The 14,333-nt window shown below is 47.3% G+C and overlaps 1 protein-coding gene across 2 annotated transcripts in view; it reads left to right on the top strand.

Moving 5' to 3' along the window:
* The window catches only part of frrs1b (ferric-chelate reductase 1b), a 114,838-nt gene that overhangs the window by 86,096 nt on the left and 14,409 nt on the right, over positions 1–14,333 (top strand). For both annotated transcript variants that reach the window (XM_072510595.1, XM_072510594.1), the window contains exons 11-13: positions 1,182–1,268; positions 10,865–10,962; positions 11,135–11,193. In XM_072510595.1, the coding sequence (XP_072366696.1) occupies positions 1,182–1,268; positions 10,865–10,962; positions 11,135–11,193 (244 nt within the window). The remainder of the gene's footprint in view (positions 1–1,181; positions 1,269–10,864; positions 10,963–11,134; positions 11,194–14,333) is intronic.

Below are 14,333 nucleotides of genomic sequence, written 5' to 3'. Positions count from 1 at the left end.
GGGGAATGCGTTCAGGTATCTCCAGGTTCGGGACTTTCTTGGAAAACAGGTGGGGACGTTTCCGCTGCTGCCCCAGCGTAGGATCCAGGACAGGGTGGTGTCTGGCATCTGGGTAGGGGAGGGGAAGTTGTCGGACATATATCAGGAGCTGCAGGAGGTGGAGGAAGCCTCAATGGAGGAGTTGAAGGGCAAGTGGGAGGAGGACCTGGGTAAGGAGCTGGATGAGGGCCTGTGGGTCGACGCCCTGGGCAGGGTGAACTCCTCCTCATCATGAGCCAGACTCAGCTTAATTCAGTTTAAGGTGATGCATCGGGCGCATATAACGGCGGCAAGAATGAGTAGGTTTTTTGGGGTGGAGGACAGGTGCCCGAGATGTGCAGGGAGTTGGCGAACCACGCCTATCTGTTTTGGGCATGCCCGGCGCTTAAAGAATTCTGGCAGGGTTTGCGAGGGTGTTGTCTAGGATTTTGGACACTCGGGTGAAGGCGAGTCCAACAGTAGCGATATTTGGGGTGTCGGAGGATCCGGGAGTGCAGGAAGCGAAAGAGGCCGAGGTACTGGCCTTTGCCTCCCTGGTAGCCCGGAGATGGATCTTGTTAATGTGGAGGGACTCGAAACCCCCGAGTGAGGAGACCTGAGTTAGTGATATGGTGGGGTTCCTCAGCCTGGAGCGAATAAAGTTCACCTTGAGAGGGTCCTTGATGGGGTTCTCACGGCGGTGGCAACCTTTCCTTAACTTTCTAGGGGAGCAGTAATTGTCAGCAGCAGCATCCTGAGGTGGGGGGGGGGGGGGGAACTGTTGATATAATGTAAGTTTTATATGAAGACAACACCCACCTTGTTCTGTTTAATAATTCTTGTTTATTTTTATTTTTATTATTATTTGTACTTCTATCTTTGTTATGTAAAAACGTTGGTTGGAAAAGCTTTAATAAAACATTTATTAAAACAAAAATCAGAGTTCAATTTTAACATTTAAGTACGGTTGGATGTTGCAAACAAAATCATACATTCTAAACATAGTATATTCCAAGATGTTTCGACTGTTCAGTGTTTGACAATTCAGTAAGTGCTATACGGTTGTTGTTCGGGTATTGAAGCAATTAATTTCGAGTCACAGTTGGGAAGATGCAAGCCGCTCATTGCAACATTTGATTTCTGTTATTTCTCTCTTGTTTTAGGTGCACTGGATACTAATGGTAACCACGGTGTTGCTAACATGCCTTGCCTTTATTCTTCCCTTTCTTTACAGGGGAGCCTGGAGCCATGTAAGTCGGCATTTATTGGTTTTTGTGAGAAATTGGAGATAAATAAGTTTTTTTTCTTAAACTGCAAATGTTACATACAACTGGAAGTAAGCTAAACGTGAAACATTGCCTGCTTCATTTCAAAAACAAAATGAGCACAATGCCCTGGACAATAAGACTTATTCAGCTGGAATTAAATTGTAAACTGAAGAGGATGCCCATTCGGTGAGTGCATTGGATTTTCCAGAGCCAGCCTTTACAGGGAGTACTTTCACAAAAACTTGGAAGCTATACATTGTCTGATATACACCAGCAACTTGCATTTATATAGAGCCTTCACCACGGTAAATTCCTCCAAGACTCTCCTTAAGGTGGCATTAGATGGGTGACCAGAAACTTGGTCTAAGAAATAGTATCTAAGAGTTGCCTTCAATGTGGAGAGAAAGATAGGGAGGGAAAAAGGAGTGGATTGTGTTTTTTTTCCTACACTCCACTTGAATTGAGTAAGTCCAAACGTTCGCGAATGTACTGCATCATTCAGAGTTTCTATTTCATTTGATCTGCAGTCTCCATTTGAAATTCTTAATAGCTGGGCACTTTTCCTTTTTGCTGTAACTCCTGCCGCTGACCATAAAGCCATCAGGAACAGTTGCACCTGCGCACTCAGCCCACACTGAGGCCACCAGAGTATGCAGATTCACCCACCCAGATGGGAGGCGTGAGTTACTTTGCTCCCAGTTTAACACCGCACAAAGGCTCGTTTAACGGCAAACTTAACCACCATTATATAACTGTAAATAACTAAATACAATATACTTTAACAAGTAATAAAGTTGGAAAGGATTTGTGCAGGGAGTTCTTATACAACCTGGCTCGCTCAGTTGATAGATAATAGGCCTCTTAATCCCAGTTTCATGGCTTTGAGCTCCACTTGGGTGATGATTTTGTTTTCTAAAATATTTATTTTATTGAATTTTAACAATGGGGGTGGGGAGGTGGTGGGGCAGTGATATTGTCACTGGACCAGTCATCCAGAGACCCAGAGTAATGCGCTGGGGACCCAGGTTTACATTCCACCAGGGCAGATGTTGAAACTTGAACTCAATTATAATCTAGAATTAAAAGTGAACATGGTCAACATGAAACCATTGTTGTAAAAACCCATTTGGTTCACTAATGTCCTTTAAGGAAGGAAATCTGCTGTCTTTACCCAGTCTGGCCTGCACATGACTCCTGACTCACATCAATGTGGTTGACTCTTAAATGCCCCTCTGAAATAGCCAGCAAACCACTCAGTTTAGGGCAAATAGGGATGGGCAATAAATGCTGGCTTGGACAGTGATGGACACATCCTCTGAACGAATAAAAAAATAGAGCGATAATTGGTCAAAGTTTTGGAGAAAAAAACATCTATCACCCCCAGGCATCTTGTATTCACTACTCGAATAATTATTTGAAACAATTTAAACATATATTAAAATGGTTGTCCTCCGAGTAGTTCTGAATTTTATTCCACTAACTGATTTTGTTGAAAAACTGTAAGACACCAACTTGAAAGAAATGCATAATTCTGAGGCAGAATGGGCGGCACGGTGGCACAGTGGTTAGCACTGCTGCCTCCCGGCACCGAGGACCCAGGTTCACTCCTGGCTCGGGGTCACTGTCCGTGTGGAGTTTGCACATTCTCCCTGTGTCTGTGTGGGTCTCACATAACCCAAAACGATGTGCAGGGTAGGTGGATTGGCCACGCTAAATTGCTCTTAATTCTAAACATTCCAAGTCAAAAGGCAGGACTGCACTCTCACTTTACACAGTCAGAGGCTCGGAGACTGAGACGGCATCTGAATATGTGCAGAGGTGCTCCCCCTAGTGTTGTGGCACAAAAAAATGGAGCCTGTTTTCTTAATGTTGTCCCTACTCCCTCCTTCGATCGAAGGATTGACTCCTTGCAGTGGTATGTTTCTACAGATGTCAGTCAGGCGTTACCTCATTATTAATGTCAGTTATTGTTGACAGGCGTTCAACTGCCAGTAAATCACAGAATTGGATAATCCTGCCTTAATCCGAATGGGGATTTCAGAGGTGGTGTGGGAGAATGGTTGGGGTCCGACCCCCGGGTGGGAAAAGAGATCAGAGGTCGGGGACTGCAGAACCGAGGGAGATTGGAGATCTAAGGGTTGGGATGGGAATGGGATTGGGCTGGCTGCCTCAGGGAGGACCTGTTGCAGTGGGGACCAAAAGCAGGCATTAGGCCCCTAAAGTCTGATTTGGGCCCTTGCCCAATATATCCCCACGTAGCACCTGAAAACCCGTTGACTGAATTTCAAGGCCACTGTACACTACATAGTAAGAACACATATTATGGAAGAGTCGCACGACCTCCAACTCATCAGGGACACCCATTAGATTTAATTACAAAACCCTGATCCATAAAAATGTTCCTACTCATCCTCGTCAGTGCATTAAATGTAGTCAATAATAGTGACGACCTTTACATGGACAGAAACGTACATTTTAAGTACGATCTTTTGTTAAATGCTTAGAGAACTTCTGTATTTAATTCTCTATTGATTGAATAAGCTGTGACATTTTCCTGGATAACTGATATTGAATGTGGGATTGAGCCACGTCCCAGATTTTATCATTGGTAAATTTCAATGGGGCCAGACATGGGCTGGAGGGTCTCCTTCAATGTCATAATGACTCTCTGATTCTATGACAGCAGTTTGTGTGCCCCAGCAAGGGAAAGGGAAAAAATTCACAAGGATTCTCCCTCCAGAGTGGTATGCAGTGGCCCCTACTGGAATGTTTGTGCGTGCGCAAAACAGCTTTGAATTATGGTGGGCACATGCTCCAGGCTTAGCCGTGAGAAACAGCGATCTGCTGACTATGCTGCCAGAGAGTCAGACGCATCCTGGAACTGGACCAGTATGAGTTGAGGGCACAAGGGAACAGTGGGCTGCAAGGTAAAGAGTTGCAAATTGGGAATCTATAGCTGTAGTTTGTAAAGTTCCTGATATGAACTTGAATCTGATCCAAATGTAAATTCTGGGAAGACAAATCCTGGGATTTCTCATGATCACCAAAAAGCAGTAATAAACTCAAATGAAAAAAAATGCCAGGACATATCTGTAGACAGAGAATGTTCATCAACTTACGTTTGTCCAGTAGAATGTACTGCAGACATACAGTTTGATGAAAATACTCAACATATTGATCTCATTAAATTTCCCACTTCTCCACACACATTTCCACATTCCCATTTTATTACTATATGGCAGAGTCGAGTATTTCTTTCCAGTTTGAATTAAAATTCAGCAAACTTTTTTTAAAATCTCCACATCTTCCAGTTTTTCACCAAATATACACCCAACAAAAGATAACCAACAATAACAAATGCAATAGCAATCCCCCAACCTGCATCCCCTTCATCATACACACCCAAACCTCCTCCCCCCTCCCACATCCCAAATACCACCCCCCCCCCCGACCTCCACCCCAGCTCGCCTCCACCTCCGGGCAATCAGCGAGGCAAAGGCTAGGACATCCGCCCTGCACCCTGCAGCCAGGCTGGTCCGACACCCCGAACATGACTTCTAAATCCTGGTTCGAACCTCACATGCACCACCCCTGAGATAATCTTAAAGACCTATCCAGTTTTGGACAGGACCAAAACATGTGAACATGGTTTGTGGAGCTCCTGCCACAGCGCTCACTCATGAATTCAGTAAACTAAGTTGAAAGAAGCACACGCCAATCACTCCCTCAGCTGGAAGGAATGTCTTGGGCTTTTGACGATGGGGAGAAAGAATGTAAACAATACACTCGTCCCACCTCCGCTAATGTTCGATGGTGTCCAGTTCTTGAAAATGAAGGATAATCAATGCCCATGAATTGTAGAATGCTTCTATCCACCCCCTCAACTCAAACTTCACCTTTTCAAGTGTCAAAAATTCCAACAAGTCCCCCCCGCCAAGCCGAGGCACAGGGCGGAGAAGCAGACCTCCACCCCAACAGATTGTCTGCCCAGTTCTAACATTTGTAAAAATCAGGAGCAAAATTCCCCATCCCGCCCCGCCACATTTCTGCCCCGACCCGCCGGCGGGATGCTCCGTTACACCGGCCGGTCAATGGGGTTTCCCATTGTGGGGCAGCCCCACGCCGTGGGGAAACCCCCGGGCGCCGGCAAAACGGAAACTCCCGCCGGCGGAGAATGACACCCCTGGTGTTGCATCTCATGCTGTCAGTCATTCTCAAAATCCTATCTGGCAAGAAGAATACTTCAAATTACAAAACTGACTGCACATAATTTAGAATGTACAACATAAAAGCCAGCCAGCCACTTTATATTGATGAAGAAAAAAAGTGGATTAAACATTATTGGCATCAGATTGCACAGATAACATATGCAAGTGTCCTCATGTAATACTTCAGTGGGTGTGATGCACGATCAATTGCACAAAGACTAAAGTTGGGTACAACCGTGGCTTTATTACAGTCAGATGCGTGGCCTCCTGCTGCAGCTGGCGAAATGGCAGGGCAGTGAAGGTCATGCATATTTATACAGTTCTCCGTGGGCGGAGCCAGCCGGCAGGAGCTACCGGCGAACCTGTAGTGCAGGTCCTACCTTACATGTCCTAGTACAGTGGTTCACCACATTCACCCCCTGTTAAAAATGAGTCCGGCGGGGGTGACGTGAAACTATATACAATTAGTGCAATTATGTACAGTGGTAGGGAAAGAAAAGTCCATGTTGACGGTCCGGAGTCCGTCAAAGGTTCAGCCGGTCCGGTGCTTTGGTGTTTCGTTGGGATCGGCGTAACGGTGGCGGCGAAGTCGGTGCTGGCGGTGGTGGAGGTGGCACCAATGGCGGTGGTGGCGGTGCTGACGCTGGCCAGTCATCGGGGATTTCCGGGAGCGTGCAGAAGTCCTCTTTGTCCTCTTTTGTAGAAAGGGAAGGGGGGGGGGCTCTGGTGGGGTCAATATTGGCGGCGCGGTGGGAGGTGGGGCGCATTGGTGGGGGGGGGTGTGTTGGGGTGGAACGGACGGTGCCAGGTCCCTGAGTGAGAGAGTATCTTGGCAGCCATCGGGGACCTCAATGTAGGCATATTGAGGGTTGGTGTGGTGCAGGTGAACCCTGTCCACCAAGGGGTCCTTCTTGTGGAGTCGGACGTGCCTACGGAGAAGGACCGGTCCTGGAGCAGCGAGCCAAGTCGTGAGCGACACCCCGGATCTGGACTTCCCGGGGAAGGTAAAAACACGTTCATGGGGTGTGTTATTAGTGGCGGCGCACAATAGTGATCGGATGGAGTGCAGAGCGTCAGGGAGGACCTCCTGCCAGCGAGAGGCTGGGAGGTTCCTGTACCGTAGGGCCAGCTGGACGGCCCTCCAAACCGTCCCATTCTCCCGTTCTACTTGCCCATTTCCCCGGGGGTTGTAGCTGGTCCTCTTGCTGGAGGCTATACCCCTGCTGAGCAGGAACTGACGCAGCTCATCGCTCATGAATGAGGATCCCCAGTCACTGTGGATGTAGGCGGGGAAACCGAACAGAGTGAATATGGTGCTGAGGGCCTTGATGACGGTGGCAGATGTCATGTCAGGGCATGGGATGGCGAAGGGGAATCCGGAGTACTCATCGACCACACTGAGAATGTATGTGTTACGGTCGGTGGAGGGGAGGGACCCTATGAAAACCACGCTGAGGCATTCAAAGGTGTGGGAAGCCTTCACCAAGCGCGCATGGTTCGGCCGGTAGAAGTGTAGCTTGCACTCCGCACAGACCTGGCAGTCCCTGGTGACTGTCCTTACTTCCTCGACGGAGTAGGGCAGATTGCGAGCTTTGACCAGATGGTACAATCGAGTGACCCCCAGGTGACAAAGGCTGTCGTGTAGGGCCCGGTGTTGGTCCACTTGTGCGCTGGCACATGTACCTCGGGAGAGGGCATCTGGGGGCTCGTTGAGTTTACCGGGGCAATACAAGATCTCGTAATTATGGTGGAGAGCTCGATTCTCCACCGCAAGATTTTATCATTTTTGATCTTGCCCCGCTGTATGTTATTGAACATGAAGGCTACCGACCGTTGGTCCGTGAGGAGAGTGAATCACTTACCGGCCAGGTAATGCCTCCAATGCCTCACTGCTTCAACGATAGCTTGGGCGTCCTTTTCGACGGATGAGTGTCGAATTTCCGAGGCATGAAGGGTGCGGGAAAAGAATGCCACGAGTCTGCCTGCCTGGTTTAGAGTGGCGGCAAGGGCGACGTCTGAAGTGTCGCTTTCTACTTTCTACTTTGAAAGGCAGTTACTTGTCCACTGCACGCATCCCGGCCTTGGCGATGTCTGCTCTGATGCGGGCAAAAGCATGTTGTGCCTCGGCCGCAAGGGGGAATTGTGCAATGTGGGAGCTCAGGGACACATCCACTGTCCCTGGCTCCTTCACGTGCAAGAAGTGTGTCCTGTTGCAGCTCCTGTTAGACAGCTTGACGGCTCTGGAGCTGCGGATGGACTCACTTTGGAGCATCCGCGATGCTGAGGACATCGTGGATAGCACGTTTAGCGAGTTGGTCACACCGCAGGTGAAAGGTACTGAGGGAGATAGAAAATGGGTGACCAAAAGACAGAGCAAAAGTAGGAAGGCAGTGTAGGTGTCCCCTGCGGTCATCCCCCTGCAAGACAGATATACCGCTTTGGATACTGTTGAGGGAGATGGCTCACCAGGGGAAAGCAGCAGCAGCCAGGTTCATGGCACCGTGGCTGGCTCTGCAGTAGGACCTCAAAGGTAGTAATCTCAGGATTGCTACCAGTGCCATGAGCTAGTCAGAGTAGGAATGTCAGGATAGATAGGATGAATGCGTGGCTCGAGAGATGGTGCAAGAGGGAGGGATTCAAATTCCTGGGGCATTGGAACCGGTTCTGGGGGAGGTGGGACCAGTACAAACCGGACGGTCTGCACCTGGGCAGGACTGGAGCCGATGTCCCGGGGGGGGGGGGGGGGGGGGGCGGTGTTTGCTCGAGCTGTTGGGGAGAGTTTAAACTAATGTGGCAGGGGGATGGGAACCGATGCAGGAAGTTGGAAGGTAGTAAAACAGGGACAGAAACAAAAGGCAGTAAGGGGGAAAGTGTAAGGCAGAGAAGCCATAGTCAAAAATCAAAAAGGGCGACAGCACAAAGTACAGTGACTGAGGGGAGCTTAGTGAATAGGACCAGGAATAGTAAAAGGAATAAAACTGGAAGTAAAAACATTAATGGTAAGCGACGCGGCAGGTTGTCACATGAAGATATGGGTTCAACGACAAGGAAAATTAGGAGAAAAGTTAAGAGGAAATATAATTTAGGAGAGGTTACTGATCGAGGTGTTAAGATTCAGAACAGAGGTAAAAAAAACAACATAAATGTACTTTACCTGAATGCCCATAGTATTCTGTTGCTAACTTTTGCCTTAGTTTAATTGCTCTGTTTTATCACCTTTGCTCTTGAGTCGCCAGGTATCTTTATGATACCGCCACGTGGTTCAAGTCCGAGTAATGATCAATAATCCAATACACCGCTTAGTAAGATTTAAATCAAAGCACATTTATTATGCACAGTAATCACTACTCATGTACAAATTCTACGTCTAAGCTACTTCTACAGCTAACAGGCCAATACTTAACTTGGAACTGGCCCACCAGGTCAGGGAAACAAATGGCCTTTCGTTCGGGTTCTGAGCCTGCGGGATTTGAAGTTGGTACAGATTGGTAGCTAGGAGCGCCTGTCTCGTAGCGAGCGTTGAAGTAAGACTTACTGGATATCGGCGGCGGCTGAACCGGTCACTGTCAAGGGTTGGTTCGCGTTGCTGAGTGACCCGGTCAAGAAGAACGATTTGAACTTGGGCTTGATTCTTATAGTCCCCAGGGGCTTCCCGTCTTTCGGGGCGGACATGTACCTAGTTCCAAGTGATTGGACTTTGTCCATTGACTACCACCCTTATCTGCCTAACTGAACTTGTTTTCTCATTGAACAATTTCTCCTCAAATTCACTTGACTTGCTCCAAATAAAAAAAGGTGTTGCAATAAAAAATAAAGTGTTACTGTGGGTGACCGTATGGGTCCTAGTTATGTCTGTCTTTTTGTGGGATATGTGAAACATTTCTTGTTCCAGTCCTACTCAGTGCCACTTCTTCCACTCCTTTACTGGCACACTGATGACTGTGTCTGTGCAGTGTCCTGTTCTCACTCAGAATTGGAAAAAGTCTTCAACTTCATTTCCAATTATAGCCTTCTCTCAGTTTCACAAGGTCCATCTCCAACTCTTTCCTTCACTAATATTTACTATGAGCCCACTGAATCTACAGCTAACTCAACTACACTTCCTCACACCCTACATAAAGATTCCATTCCATTCTCCCAGTTCCTCTGTCTCTGTCCATCTGTTCCACTGACCACCCCCCTCCCCACCCCGACTCTGGTTGACAGGGCCCTCGATCATGTTCATCTCATTTCCCACACTTCCGCTCTCACCCCTTTCCCTTCCTTCCAGAACCACACTGGGATTTCTCTTATCCTCTGCATTCAACGGATCATTAATTTCCTCCACCTTCAGCATGATGTTACCACTGAATCCATCTTTCCCTACCCTCTCCTTTCAGCATTCTGAAGGGACCATTCCCTCCATGATATCCTGGTCCACTCTTCAATTACCCCAGAACTCACTCCACTTCCATGGCACCTTTTCTATCTGAGCACAGCAGATGCAACACCTGATTTTTACATTCTTTCTCCTTACCGTTCAAAGCCCAAGGCATTCCTTGCAGTTGAGGGAGTGATTGGTGTGTGGTTCTTCCAACTTAGTTTACTGAATTCACTGCCCACAATGTGGTCTCCTCCATGCCGGGGAGACCGAACGCAGGCTGTGTGACAGCTTTGCAGAACACCTCCTTGAACACCACCCTAAGATTCCAGTGATTTTAATTCTCCATCTGGCTCTCACGCTGTTGCCTCTGTCCTTGGCCTACTGATGTCCGTGCATCAGGACCTCCACAGGGTCTCGATGTACACCTTGGGTCATAGGTCCAGTCGCCGATGATCCGGAGACGCCGACGATCCGGAGACTGGAAAATATGGCCTGTTAGTTCTGCTTCTCTCTCTATAGATGTTACCTAACCTGCTTGCGGTGTGCTTTGTGTTGCTTATTTCAGGATGGTTGGCGTAGTGTTCACAAAGACCACAAAATAGCTTGAACTTAAACAAAGCTATAAATTTATTAACACTACTAACTTGGATTCGACATGCACTCCTAAACAATACACAGTTGATGAATAACATTTAAACTTACACTCATCTACAGCTAATAAACTATGACCTGAACTCACTTACACTATTTTACTTCTGACCCTCTCTATCTAATTCCTGCACACACTCTCCCCCAAGGCTTAGCATCACTGTCTTATATAGCTGTAACTGTAGTTGTCCCTGTAGTGTCCACTCTCGACACTTAATTAACCCTTGCAGTTATTATAATACCAGACTGCTGAGTAATTTTATACCTTTGATTCTAACTCTTAGTTCAGAAGGGAGTTCTTAATGAGTACTGCTTGGAAGATACATTATAGATGCGTTAACTTTTCAAACTTTTCCCAGTCTGCAGGTGCCCATCCATACTTTGGCTGTCTGATTCTCACACTGGTAATCCTTCAGCCGATTATGGCCATCTTCCGACCCAATCCACAAACATTCAGGTAAGTTTAACAGCATTAATTTTTATTTTTTTTTACTGTTTTCTATGTTACAATCTTTTGATCATTAGAAAGAAAACCAAATAACTCTTAAAATATCTGAAAAGGCAAATGAAAAGCCTAACTTTATGAACAAGTGTGGACCTCAGCCCAACTTTTCTTTTGTCTCCTGCAGACGGTCTATTTTTAACTGGGTGCATTGGGCCACAGGCACCTTTGCTAGAACAATAGCAAGTAAGTATGTACAGTGACTGAAAGCAAAAAGTGATAGTTATTTTGGCTGGAATTTAAAACAGAAATGTCTGATTGAGAAAGATGCTTGTAAAATTTTATATATATTTTTAGGTGGCGTGGTATTATAACTGTAGGAACTGCAAGGGTTAATGAAGTGTCGAGAGTAGCCACTAGAGGGAGGTATAGAGAGAGCTGTAGTTACAACCATATAAGACAGTGATGCTAAGCCTTGGGGGGGAGTATGTGCAGGAGTTCGATAGAGAGAGTCAGGAGTACAGATAGCGTAAGTGAGTGCAGATCATAGTTTAAACCAGTAGTGAGATTAGCTGTAGATGAGTGTAGCTTAAATATTATTAATCAACTGTGTATTCTTTAGGAGTATGTGTTGAATCCAAGTTAGCATTGTTAATACATTTCTAGCTTTGTTTAAGGTCTTTGTGAACACTATGCCAACCATCCTAAAATAAGCAACACAAAGAACATATAGGATTGACTTCCTATAAAATCAGTTAATCAGAGACTGGAATGGCAGTGCGTTGCTTTTTCTGAAACCATGCTCTCAACCTGGCTTCTGGAAGTAGTACGGAATAGATGTTGCATCTTTTAATCAGGGAGTGACAGAAAATTGGCTACCACATTAATTAGTGCCTCTTTCAAACAGCTTTGGACGGCTAGGTCAAGAACAGATTTCCTAGCCAGTATCTTGATTGCTAAATTGTGCCAGTGAAATTAGGAAAACTATACAAAACTGCAGAATAGGAGAACATAGAACATACAGTGCAAAAGGAGGCCATTCATCCCATCGAGTCTGCACCGACCCCCTTAAGCCCTCATTTCCACCCTATCCCCGTAACCCAATAACCCCTCCTAACCTTTTTGGTCACTAAGGGCAATTTATCATGGCCAATCCACCTAACCTGCACGTCTTTGGACTGTGGAAGGAAACCGGAGCACCCGGAGGAAACCCACGCAGACACGGGGAGAACGTGCAGACTCCGCACAGACAGTGGCCCAGCGGGGAATCGAACCTGGGACCCTGGCGCTGTGAAGCCACAGTGCTATCCACTTGTGCTACCGTGCTGCCCTAGGAGGTTGCCATTTGGCTCTTTACATCTGCACACACCTTACGAAGGGCCATCCGGTTAGTCCCATTCTTTCCCCATCTCGCTGCAATTTCTATTTCTCCCTCAAGTCTTTTTGAAAGCTACTGTTGAATCTGTGTCCACCACATAAAGCTGTGCACTCCAAAATCCTAACCACTTGACAGATTCAATTGCACTCCTTCATTATTTACCCTTCAGTTTTTGGAAACAGTTTCTCTTTATTTCCCCCTCCATCTGAATCCTGCATGTTTCACGATGAACAAAGGAACATTGAGAGGTATGAGGCGATACCTTTTAAAGAAGTAAATGTGCAAAAGTATTTGGCAATTCTTTGCCAAAATCATGATTTCATTTTGAAAGGCATAAGGCAGAATTTTCTCATTCCCATCAACAACCCCCCCAGCCCCGCCCTCCTCAAGAGTGTCAGTATCAGATTGAAACCTGGTGTGTAGCTCTCCAGCCGCACAGCTGAGCAGATTGAAACCTGGGGCGAAATTCTCCCGAAACGGCGCGATGTCCGCCGACTGGCGCCCAAAACGGGTCGGAGAATGACGCCCTTGGTGTGTACAAAGAACAAAGAACAAAGAAATGTACAGCACAGGAACAGGCCCTTCGGCCCTCCATGCCCGTGCCGACCATGCTGCCCGACTAAACTACAATCTTCTACACTTCCTGGGTCCGCATCCCTCTATTCCCATCCTATTCATGTATTTGTCAAGATGCCCCTTAAATGTCACTATCGTCCCTGCTTCCACCACCTCCTCCGGTAGCAAGTTCCAGGCACCCACTACCCTCTGTGTAAAAAACTTGCCTTGTACATCTACTCTAAACCTTGTCCCCCCAGTGAGAACAAACCGAGTTTATTCAACCGCTCCTCATAGCTAATGCCCTCCATACCAGGCAACATTCTGGTAAATCTCTTCTGCACCCTCTCTAAAGCCTCCACATCCTTCTGGTAGTGTGGCGACCAGAATTGAACACTATACTCCAAGTGTGGCCTAACTAAGGTTCTATACAGCTGCAACATGACTTGCCAATTCTTATACTCAATGCCCCGGCCAATGAAGGCAAGCATGCCGTATGCCTTCTTGACTACCTTCTCCACCTGTATTGCCCCTTTCAGTGACCTGTGCACCTGTACACCTAGATCTCTCTGACTTTAAATACTCTTGAGGGTTCTACCATTCACTGTATATGCCCTACCTGCGTTAGACCTTCCAAAATGCATTACCTCACATTTGTCCGGATTAAATTCCATCTGCCATCTCTCCGCCCAAGTCTCTAAACAATCTAAATCCTGCTGTATCCTCTGACAGTCCTCATCGCTATCTGCAATTCCACTAACCTTTGTGTCGTCTGCAAACTTACTAATCAGACCAGTTACATTTTCCTCCAAATCATTTATATATACTACAAACAGCAAAGGTCCCAGCACTGATCCCTGTGGAACACCACTGGTCACAGCCCTCCAATTAGAAAAGCATCCTTCCATTGCTACTCTCTGCCTTCTATGACCTAGCCAGTTCTGTATCCACCTTGCCAGCTCACCCCTGATCCCGTGTGACTTCACCTTTTGTACTAGCTCTCCAGCCGCACAGCTGAGTTTTCAATCTAGATTTTGAGCCACTCTGGGGGAAAAAATAAATTCAGGGGCCGTGGTTTACGCCGTCACTGTGGCGGGGTGGGACTGATAGAGCCGGCAAGGACGCCTCCACAGAGATCTGGACGTTCTTTCATAAGAGTGTCCAATCAGCACAGAAAATAAGACTCGCCCCCCCCTCCCCCCTCCTCCCCCAACAAGCATCGGGGGGCCCACTGCCAGACAACCATCAGCATTGGGGCTCCTCCCCTACCAGCCCCCCCAACCAAGATCGGGGCTCCCTCCATGCCCCCCCCCCCCCCCCACCATCAGCTCTCTCAGTACCCCTGTCCCCCTCCACTACTGCCATCAGCACCAACTCCCTCAGCATTGGCTCTCATTCCCTCCTCCCCCCCCCCTGCCATCAGCATCAGGGGCTCTCATCCACACACCCCCAC

The sequence above is a fragment of the Scyliorhinus torazame genome, chromosome 7 (assembly GCF_047496885.1).
Source record: "Scyliorhinus torazame isolate Kashiwa2021f chromosome 7, sScyTor2.1, whole genome shotgun sequence".
NCBI lineage: Eukaryota > Metazoa > Chordata > Chondrichthyes > Carcharhiniformes > Scyliorhinidae > Scyliorhinus > Scyliorhinus torazame.
The sequence above is the reverse complement of the archived record's forward strand: the minus strand, read 5'-3'. Positions and strand labels throughout refer to the sequence as shown.